Consider the following 11,792-nt stretch of genomic DNA (forward strand, 5'->3'; position numbering starts at 1 on the left):
GATGTCTTTTTCATGGCTTTTTACAAGGCGTGGAGCGAGAGAGAGACTGTGTGGAGTGCCACTCCTCACAGACATTTTCGCAGTATTTTCCCTTTATTTTACGAGGCTGAGTTGCGATCTCAACACTCAGCCCGGCACGGATGGAAAGTGTACTCGGGAGCGGACCTGACTAGTTTCGAACCCGGAAACCTCCGCTCCCGGGTCCGGCGCCGATGTCATTGCGCCACCAGCCGGCCCGAGGGTCCAGTCTCAGTGCCAGAGATGCGACCACTACAACTTGTCCCTGGTAGGTTGTCCCCACCAACAGTATCCAAAACAGTACACTTATTGTTGATGGGAACAGCCACAGGGATGCTCTGCTCTTTCTGTCTATTCCCCTTCCCTCTCCTGACAGTCACCCAGCTACCTGTCTTCTGACTTTTAGGGGTGACTGTCTCCCTGAAACTCCTGTCTACTTCTGCCTCATGAATAATCCAAAGTTCATCCAGCTCCAGCTCTAGCTCCATTTCCCGAACTCAGTTTGTCAGGAGTTGTAGCTGAATGCACCTTTTACAGGTGTAGTCATCAAGGACAATTGTGCTGTCCCTGACTTCCCACATACTGCATACAGAGCACTCAACTGCCCTAACTGCTGCCTCCGTTACCTACTCCCAAGTTAATTTAATTAAGGGAACTTACCCAGCCAAACCTCACTTGGGAGCAAGCTCGTCCTCAGCCTCTGCAAGCCAAAGCCTCAAAGTTCCACTCCTACCCTGAGCCACTCACACACTGGCTGTTCCTCACTGGCCATTCCTCCTCCTCTTCTTCTGGAAGCTTAGATGCATCTAGGCGTATTACAGCCCTCCGCAGGATGTACAATTAATTATAATTCCCCCTGCAAATGCTGTATGTGCTCATTAGATAGCAATGCCACAGATTGTTTTTCTTCCCAAATTTTGTCACGTAGTTTTCAAGTAATTGCATTACCTCAATTACATTAATTTCATCTGAATATTTGTAAAACTAAAAGCTTCTTGTTTGAGAATATTCATTGTCACATGCTTAACATTTAAAAATTGCTGTTTTCCAAGTCTATCTGCTATTTCCAAGTTCTCCTTTTGAGTCAAAGCCTGTAGTTGTTTACAGAAATCTTGAAGTTCTTCCTCATTTGTTTCCATGTTTTCATTTTATAATCCAAATGTAGATGATTCACTTTGCAACAAATTCCTTTTTTCTTTTGTAACTTTGGAATAAGTTCCTCCATTTTTTAAATCTGTTTTCCTTGTCACTGAATTTTTGACAACAAGCATCTTTTTCAGAAACCTTCTCCTTTAAATGCAGTACCATTTCGTCCAATCTCTTTCCATCTCACAGTTGTTCTTATTGAGTACTTCTATTTGTTGATGGAGTTCTTCACATTTACCCCGGATTTCAACCATGTTTCTTGTATACATAAAATCTGAGGTTTTTCCTTAAGTTCTGATACATACTTCGTAAATTCTTGACCATTTGTGATAAGACTTCTTGCATACCATTGTAATATATACGTGTTTGTATGTGTATATATATATATATATATATATCTCCATTAATTTCCCGCCTCTCCTGCCTGTGAACTGTTTGATCCTCCATTCAGTGTTTCTTTGACTGCTTCCCACCTAAGCCCTGTAATACCGTTATTTTTCTGCAGACTTGACTATAATTTTAATTTTTTTGATTATTTTGTCTGTTTGCACTGAACAGTTAATTGCATCTACCATAAACAGTATGAAATCCTTCTTACTCATTATTAGTGTATCCTTATTTATCATATTACAGCCCTCACAGTTCACCAGTTTATTTTTCCCTGTATTTATTTGCTTGACGGCCTTTTTTCAGCAAATTCTTTCACTGCCTCTGCATAACCAATTCTCAGCTTCTTTCTTGCTATTAATGCACCCTCGATAAGCTGCACTGTGTTCCTTGCAGCATTTCAACCTAGCTGCCACCTCGCATTTCCCATATTCATGTTCTCCAGCGCATCTACCATATCTTTGTTTCCCTCTGCAGACCGCCACAATATGCCCAAATTTCTGACATTTAAAGCATCTTAAAGGCGGTGGTATATATATTCTGACCTCATAACACATAGACCCTAAATAAACTTTAGTCGGAAATCTCCCTTCATCAAAGTTAATCATAATCTATAAACTATAAACTCAGGATGAGGCTTTTCATTCTAGGATGAGGGAGATGTCTTCCTTTTTAAAGAAAGGGGCTTCCCTTCCTCCACTATCAACTCTGCTCTCAAACGCATCTCCCCCATTTCACGTATATCTGCTCTCACTCCATCCTCTCACCACCCCACTAGGAATAGGGTTCCCCTGGTCCTCACCTACCACCCCACCAGCCTCCGGGTCCAACATATTATTCTCCGTAACTTCCGCCACCTCCAACGGGATCCCACCACTAAGCACATCCTTCCCTCCCCCCCTCTCTCTGCATTCCGCAGGGATTGCTCCCTACACAACTCCCTTGTCCATTCGTCTCCCCCATCCCTCCCCACTGATCTCCTTCCTGGCACTTATCCGTGTAAGCGGAACAAGTGCTACACATGCCCTTACACTTCCTCCCTTACCCACCATTCAGGGCCCCAAACAGCCCTTCCGGGTGAGGCAACACTTCACCTGTGAGTCGACTGGGGTGATATACTGCGTCCGGTGCCCCGATGTGGCCTTTTATATATTGGCGAGACCCGACGCAGACTGGGAGACCGCTTTGCTGAACATCTACGCTCTGTCCGCCAGAGAAAGCAGGATCTCCCAGTGGCCACACATTTTAATTCCACATCCCATTCCCATTCTGACATGTCCATCCACGGCCTCCTCTACTGTAAAGATGAAGCCACACTCAGGTTGGAGGAACAACACCTTATATTCCGTCTGGGTAGCCTCCAACCTGATGGCATGAACATCGACTTCTCTAACTTCCGCTAATGCCCCACCTCCCCCTCGTACCCCATCTGTTACTTATTTTTATACACACATTCTTTCTCTCACTCTCCTTTTTCTCCCTCTGTCCCTCTGAATATACCCCTTGCTCATCCTCTGGGTCTCCCTCCCTTGTCTTTCTTCCCGGACCTCCTGTCCCATGATCCTCTCGTATCCCTTTTGCCTATCACCTGTCCAGCTCTTGGCTCCATCCCTCCCCCTCCTGTCTTCTATCATTTTGGATCTCCCCCTCCCCCTCCAACTTTCAAATCCCTTACTCACTCTTCCTTCAGTTAGTCCTGACGAAGGGGCTCGGCCTGAAACGTCGACTGCACCTCTTCCTACAGATGCTGCCTGGTCTGCTGCGTTCACCAGCAACTTTGATGTGTGTTGCTTGAATTTCCAGCATCTGCAGAATTCCTGTTGTTTGCCTATAAACTATAACACTTTTTTCCATTTCTTATAGCTTTCAAACATTTGGCCTCAATAATTTTTGCTCCTTTTATGTTCTGTTTAATCTCATCCATAGTAACTTTTGTTGGTATCCCCAAAATAACTCCTCTAGTCCACTTTCTGTTCTTGGGGATTGAGCATTGTACTTTTTTGCAAATTATTTTATTTATCACTTTGCCTTGCTGAGCACTATCTCAACAAATCACTAATAGCCATCCATTTCATAAAACCTTTGCTCTTTTGACTTCACCTATAAGTTTGTTGATTATCTTCATCAAATGAATCGGGTTCCATTCACCAAAAGACACTCCGTCTTCGCTCAGTTTTATAATTGCTTTAATCTCATCTTTCCGTTGTTTTGCTATCCTATTTTGTTTGTTCCCTGACTCATCAGAGTTTGATATCTCATACCTCTGTTTTCTTTCTCTTTCCACTCCATTCCTCTTTCCAGCCAACCTCCATCTCTAACTCACTTCCACTCCGTCAACCAGCAATTCATCCTGCAGGATACGTTCTTTATCAACTCAGCAGTTGCGGCCTCCATGGTCTTTTCTCACTAGCAGTTCCTTCTTCACCTCTCTCCCTCAGTTCAACTCAAAAGGGGCCTGGCCACTCCTCTTCTTTTTTGTTTTATGGCAGTTGACAACCAGTTTTTTTAGTGTATTACCCCCACCTGCTAGGCTTGTGGTGTTCCAAGCAAATATGTCCTGGAGTTCTCTACTTTAGACAATCTAGTTCAGCCTACAGTTCTCTATTAGCATCACTCTGTAGTTGCAATTCCTCGTGAGTACTTAATGTGCTCATTAGATAATGCCGCAAACTGCTATTCTTCCCTAATTTTGTCACGTTTTCATGTAGTTGCATTACCTCGATTACATTGATTTTATCTACATCACTTATAAGACTAAAATAGTCTTGTTAAAGAATAGTAATTATTGCACGTTATAGTTTTAAAATTGCTGCTTTTCCAAGTCTATCTGCTTTTTCAGGTTTTCCTTTTCTTGGATCATAGCCTGCAGTTGTTTACTGAGACCTCGGAGTTGGTCATTTGCTTCCATGTTTTCATTTTATAATCTGAATGTAGATAATTCACTTTGCAACAAATTCCTTTTCCTTTTGTATCCTTGTAATAATTTCCTCCATTTTCCAATCTCTTTTCCAACTCACAGATGTTCTTGTCGGGTACTTCTATTTGTTGTTGGAGTTCTACACTTTTACCTTGGGCTTCAACCATAAAATCTGAGGATTTTCCTTAAGTTCTGAAACACATTTCTTCAATTCTTGACCATTTGCGACAAATATACTGCTGTTAAGATTCCATCTCCCCTGCCTGTGAACTGTTGGATCCTCCATTCAGCGTTTCTTTGACTTCTTCCCACCTAATCCCTTTAATACCAAGATACTTTTCTGCAGACTTGAGGATAATTTTAATTTTCTCAGTTCTTTTGCTTGTTTGCACTGAACATCCACCATATAAAGTACGAAATCCTTTATATTCATTAATAGTATATCCTTATTTTTCATATTACAGCCCTCACAATTCACCAGTTTATTATTCCCTGTATTTATTTGCTTGACAGCCTTTTTTCAGCAAATTCTTTCACTGCCTCTGCATAACCGATTCCTTGAGTTACTTTTACATATTGTATCTCAGCCACCTTCTTGCTATAAATGCACCCTCGATAAGCTGCGCTGTGTTCCTCGCCACAATTGCAGCATTTCAGCCCCGCTCCCACTTCACATTTCCCATATTCATGCACTCCAGTGCATCTCCCACATCTTGGTTTTCCTCTGTAGACTGCTGCAATGTGTCCAAATTTCTGACATTTATAGCATCTTAAAGGCAGTGGTATATATATTCTAACCGCATAACACATATACCCTAAGTAAATGTTAGTCAGCAATCTCTCTTCATCAAAGTTAATCATTACCAATAAACCATCACACTTTTTTCCCCATTTCTTGTAACTTTCAAACATTTGGCCTCAATAATTCTTGCTCCTTTTATGTTCTGTTTAACCTCATCCATAGTAACTTTTGTTGGTATCCCCAAAATAACTCCTCTAGTCCACTTTCTATTGTTGGGTATTGAGCATTGTACTACTTTGTCATCTATTTTACTTAATCTTATCACTTTGCCTTGCTGAGCTCTATCCCAACAAATCACTAATAGCGATCCATTTTGTAAAATCTTTGCTGTTTTAATCTCACCTATAATTTTGTTGAGCATCTTCATCAAACAACTCAGGTTCCAATCACCAAAAGGCACCCCATCTTCACTTAGTTTTATAATTGCTTTAATCTCATTTTCTTTCCATTGTTTTGCTGTCCTGTTTTGATCATCCACTGACTCCTCAGAGTTTGATATCCTGTACCTCTGCTTTCTTTTCTTTCTCTTTCTATTCCATTCCTCTTTCCTGCCAACCTCCATCTCTAGTTCACTTCCACTCTCACCAAAAACTTCCTTCAACAGCTTGGCTCTTTCCTTGATGTTCTCTCCCTCCACCATTTTCCAGTGAACTCCACAATCAACTCTTGCTATGTGATCAAACTCATTCAATCCACCCTGGCCACTCCTCTTCAGTTACCCCTCCTTTTATTTGTCCCTGCCAATTATCTCAAGTACTCACTCCCTCTAATCAATTGAATAACACTCTGTTTATCCCTTCAGTTGCCCTCCGCGCTCCTTTTAAAGCAAACTCACCTCAGCTCCTCAGCTGCTTCCCAGCACTCAGCACTTTCCCGAGCCCCTCGCTCCTCCTCCTCCTGCTGCGATGGTCCCGTGATCACATTGATGGTCATCTGGACATGCTTGAAGACAGACATTGAGTGCGGGCAGAATTACTACCTAGGAAATATTGTAAAAGGAAGGTTGCCTCCATGTAAAGTATAACAAAGTTAGAATATATTTTTGACAACATTTTGGGGCTTATTTATAGCAATCTTATTTTCTATAAGGAAGGGCAGGTTTCTAGAGTTTAAACTCATGTTTTACATTTCTAAATTTCATTAGGGCAAAAGTTTACATAATGTATTTCAATGTATATTGGAAATAAGTGATGTAAATAACATTTCTGGCTTTCAGTTACTATTTTACTAGTAGTCAATTATTAATTTTGTTAAGCTGTGTAACATAATGTTATTGCCTCTATTTTATAAAGTAATCAATGTAAATGAGTATTCAAGAAAATAGAAGTGGAGGTGTATATAAAAAGAAGAAAATTCAGAGATTCAAAGTACATTTGTTATCAAAGTGTGTATGCAGTATACAACCCTGAGATTCATCTTCCCAAAAGTAGAATCAATTTTAGCACTGTCCCATTTAATTTTAACCAAAAGTTAAATATGTAAGTTTGAGAAGATAAACAGGTGCGTAAAAAGCAAGTTGTGAGTTGTGTTTGAATTTGATTTTGTATACTAAATCTTATTGTGGTCACAGAGAAACAATTGAAATATTCAACTGGCATTGTATTTGGAGTCATAGAGCAATACAGCATGGGCATAGGCCCTTCAGCCTAATGAGTCCTTGCCAACCACAATACCCACCCATAGATTCACCACTCTCTCACCTTAAATCTATCTCAGTTTTGGACTCCCCTAACCTAATCTTATCTATATCTGTCATATTTTTAAAAATTCTATATAGTTACCCCTCAATGTATCATTTTCTTCATCCCTAGCAAGGGTTGACTTGCTGATTAAAGAATTTGCACAAACCACAAGCAGTGAAGGAAATGGCTACGAATGGAGAAAGAGGAAGTCTGTGAAAGGCAAATTTAAATGATAGTGCACCAAGTGCATGAATCAAAAAAATCTAAAAATTTAATATATCAGATCTGGAAACTAGAGATAATTGAATCAGTGGTCTGGATGCAGTCAGACAGATTATTACTATTAGCCTTGTGTTTAACTGAGTGTATCATATTCAATGATTAAGAAACTACCCAACACAAGTTGGAGAGATTTTAGCATATTGATTGCTGTATGATACCAGATATAATTTAGAAAAATGCTGTTTGTTTTTAAATAGCTTTCGGTTATATTTGTGAAACTCCGCAAAAGGAATCTGTCCAGACCACTACAGGCTCTTGTTCATTGTTCAGTGATGTCCCAAGAAAGTCTGCTTTGATCTCGCCTGTGTTATCAGGGCAGAGTGCGTTTCGCTTGGCTCTCAGCTGTTCATCTGCAGCTTTGGGTCCTTCTGCACGCATGGCAGGAGCTCTTCATCATTTAGCATGGCTGCCAGCAAAGAAAAGTTTACAGTCCCCAGATCCAGAGTAGTAAATGTTTAAAATAACTTGCTGCATGGATTGTGGAGAAGAGAGAAATGTTGTCTGTGCAGACCACCAGTAACCTACAAAATGTCTTGAAATTAATTTTCTCCTCAAAGGCCATCTGCAGTGCTCAGATTGAACATAAATGGCAGCAAGTTACAATCAGTCCACAAAAAGACAAATTTCATCTCACCAAAAATTTGAGATAGGAAGCCACTGGTGGTCTTGAATCAGAGGTTTCTACCACTTATTTTTATATTTCTTTGAAGTGCAGTGGCAATGTATTGTATTGTCACTTTATTGTTGTAATATTGTTGTATTTTGCTGGAGAGTAGCCCATTTTTTTTTTTGTTCAAATTTTTGGAATGGAACCTGGAACCTGAAGCATTGGAACTAAACTCTTTAAGCCACAGATGGTGCCACATGATCATTCACAAAACATATTTCTTCAAATCCTAAGTGCCTTAGTTCTACATTTTTGAGGTGTAATCAGGGTGCGTGGGTTTCCTCTCTTATCCCAAAGACGTGCAGGTTGCTAATTGGCCATTGTAAATTGCCCAAGTGTGGTGGTGAATGGTAGAATCTAAGGTAGTTGAGGCGAATGTAGGAAGAATAAAATGGGATTCGTGTAAATGGGTGCTTGATGGTCAGGAAGGGTCTCTCCCTGCTGATTGGCTCCATGACATTAATAGTAGCAAAAAGATGGCCAGGTTGTTCATATAAGTCATTGGCTGAGGAAGGAATGTATAAAACCTGGTATGGGATCTCTTGTGTTTCCTTCTTTACAATAGTAAACACACTGCAATAGCTATTAAGTTGAAAATACTATGTAAATAAGGGTAATTTCTTAAGGAACTGATAAAATGCTCTGAAGCAAATGTGCTGAAGTTTTTGTCATCATGTGGCGATAATCTGTGACGCAATGAATATTGTAGTACTTACCCTTACCACAACTCAATTCTTCATTGGCTTCCATATGTTTCAAATTGTGTATTTAATTATTTATATTCTGACTTTAAATTTATTCAGCAGTATTTAAAACTAATCCTTTTCCAAATCACTAGGCCACAAAATCCAAATGTGAAGCAGTAAATAGAGCAAAACACAGTCTGCTGGGGAAATTCACCAGAATTCACCAAACATTATCTGTTATGGGAGGGAGAAGAAGGAATTGCCCATATTTCAATTATCGAGACCATGCATCAGGGGACCCAAATTCCAAATTGTTTGTTGCTCCAGATTCCAGCATCTGCAGTCTCTTCTGTGTCCTCAATGGAAGTAGACATGAGAGTGATCTGTGACCCAGACTGGGCTGTCATGAACTAACTCGAAAAACACTCTGGACAAATTTGGTGATTTCTTCATAGTTTTGCAGTAAATTTTTCTCATAGTTGTTGAAAAGTATTAGGACTTTTCATTGACAAAATTTAATGAAGTTATTTACAAAATATACTTGACTGCAACTTCAGCAAAATGTGCAAAAGTAAAGACAAATATGTCTCTGGTATACATGCTATAGTTAGTCACAAAACTGGAAGATTTTGGATTTATATTAAGTCAGTCAATTCTGTCAGGCTACCAGCAGGAGCATTATAAAGAGTTACAGAGAGCTGATCAACCACTGGTAAAATAATTATTGGTTAACTTCGGCAAAATCATTGTGGCACAATTTGTTAAAAGTTCTTGCGTGAAAAAGATAACCAGTCTTGATTTCTCTATTGATGAAAGGATAAAAGCTTGAGAATTCTGAGGCTTGTAATAAACTGGAATGATTTTTAAGGCTGTATTTCATCAGATTAGTTTCTAACTTTGGTAGTCATGATTCTCTCTATCCAATTAGGTTATTGTTTTCATTATTTTTCTGTTCTTTTGGGAGATTCTTTGATTTTGTTAAAAATAAACTATTTTCTTTGTTTTGCATTGTTCTGTAAAGTAATTCCTGATTGACATTTGAGAAATGCATGAAAGAAACTTAGAAATAAAAGTTATTTGAGATGTTTAGCATTTTTCTTCTGCTTGCAAAATTTTGTTCTACCCATCAAGTTTCATGGAATTCAGTTGCAGTTCTTAATATTCCCATCCATTTAGTATATTTCTGGATGCCTCCAGGTGATTTCAATGCTGGCTTTTATTGTTGGCAAATTCAGTCAGCTTCACCCAAACTACCAGAATAGGCACTCATTACTTCAGTTTAATATGCACTCAGTGTCCACTTTATTAGTTTACTAGACACACATCTCTGTTTCCCACACAATTATCATGGCAGATCACAACTAACAACAGTGTGATGGAAGGAGTTGTGGACAATGCTATCAAAAATAGTTCCCCGATGCAAATAATGGATTTCAGCAGGAATATATCAGAACCAGATCTATTATCACCGACATTTGTCGAGAAATTTGTTAGCAGTTCAATACAATACATAATGCAGAAGGAAAATAAATAAATAAATTGCAGGGGTCTATCTGGCTATAGACCTCACCATGACTGATTCAAACATGAAAAGATACAGAGTTTTAGTTGTGCAGAGGGTGATAATGGTGCTATTCAGTTGCCATTATCCAGAAACTAAACTGTGACAGCCACCTTACTAGATGCACCTGTACATCTGCTCGTTAATGCAAATATCTAATCAGCCAATCACATAGCAGCAATGCAGACATTGGTCAATAGGTTCAATTGTTGTTCAGAACAAACATCAGAATGGGGAAGAAATGTGATCTAATTGACTTTGACAATGGAATGATTGTTGGTGCTAGATGGGGTGGTTTGAGTAACTCAGAAACTGCTGATCTGAAGATTTTACGCACAAACACTGCTCTCTGGAGCAGGGATTCCCAACCTAGTGTCCACAAACCTCTTGGTTAATGTTAAGGCTCCATGGCATAAAAAAGGTTGGGGATCTCTGCTCTAGAGTTTACAGAGAATGGTCTGAATAACAACAAACAAAGTGGGTGGCAGATCTGGGCAAAATATATAAAAATGAGAGAGGTCAGAGGACTACCCAGACTGGTTCAAGCTGACAGAAAGGCAACAGCAACTCAAATAACCATGTGTTACAACAGTGGTGTGCAGAAGACCCATCTCATGAATGCACAACACATCAAACCTTGAAGTGGATGGGCTACAGCAGTAGAAGACCACAAACATACACTCAGTGGCAATTAAGTGTATCTTGCAATTTAACATCTTGTTAACAACTGCATGGATTCTTGAGTGCTTGAAGCCAATGGAAGATGGGGAGGTCCCATTTTAAAAAAAAACACGATGCACATTGGTAATTAGTATCATGGTGTGGGGCTAGGAAATAAAGGTAGTTGAAAAAAGGGATAGATATAAGAGCAGTCTTGCCCATCCAAAGCAGAATAAAGACACTTGAAATCAAATACTAGATGAAATACATCACAGAATAATTTGCAATTAAATACTAATGATGCCATAAATGGGTGTGCAAACAGACATGGTAGTGGCAGGAGGTCTATGAATTGGGGTAAATGAAAATGAAGATTATGCAGAACTCTGGCAAACCTTACATAGTTGAAAGCTGGAGACCATCCAAAAGTTGTTAATCATAACTGAGCCCTTAAGTGTGGTTCACCTTGCACTTAGAAGGGCAGATGTCAAAATTCCAAATGAAAAGCTACTGGATATTTGTTAAATCAGAATTCCAGGGAAGATGTACGGAATGTAAATAAATTAAGATTGCTCATTATAACGAACAGCAGAAGAACTAGACACTGAGAGTTTATGGCAAGGATAGCAAAGCTGATATTTAATGCAGGAAAGTATGAAGTGTTGAATATAATAAGGAAAGTGATATGGGTATTGCATCTCATGGTTAAACCTGAAATCCAGGGATATATGGGAATCTTACTAGACTTCATTCCCTTCTATATTATTTAATTTTCATTAAAAAATATTTTTGTCCTATTACAGTTAGATAAGAATCAGGAACAGTAGTTGGCCATCAGCCTCATTTTGTTTGTTTATATATTGAGAGGCAGAACTGAATAGGGTCTTCCAACCCTTTGAACAGCACTACCCAGCAGTCCCTGATTTTTATCCTAGCCTGATCACAGGACAACTTAAAAAAAAACCTATTAACCTACCAACTGCT

General features: G+C 39.4%; 1 protein-coding gene across 3 annotated transcripts in view; it reads left to right on the forward strand.

The window, feature by feature from the left end:
* The window catches only part of tdrd5 (tudor domain containing 5), a 69,942-nt gene extending 60,339 nt beyond the window's left edge, over positions 1-9,603 (forward strand). For 2 of the 3 annotated variants that reach the window (XM_072268880.1, XM_072268881.1), the window contains exon 16: positions 7,432-9,603. In XM_072268880.1, coding sequence (XP_072124981.1) covers positions 7,432-7,682 — 251 coding nt within the window. In that variant the 3' untranslated portion in view covers positions 7,683-9,603. The remainder of the gene's footprint in view (positions 1-7,431) is intronic. The other variant, XM_072268882.1, reaches the window with a different exon arrangement.
* The last annotated feature ends 2,189 nt before the right edge of the window (positions 9,604-11,792 follow it).

This window comes from Mobula birostris, chromosome 9 (genome assembly GCF_030028105.1).
Source record: "Mobula birostris isolate sMobBir1 chromosome 9, sMobBir1.hap1, whole genome shotgun sequence".
Classification (NCBI taxonomy): domain Eukaryota; kingdom Metazoa; phylum Chordata; class Chondrichthyes; order Myliobatiformes; family Myliobatidae; genus Mobula; species Mobula birostris.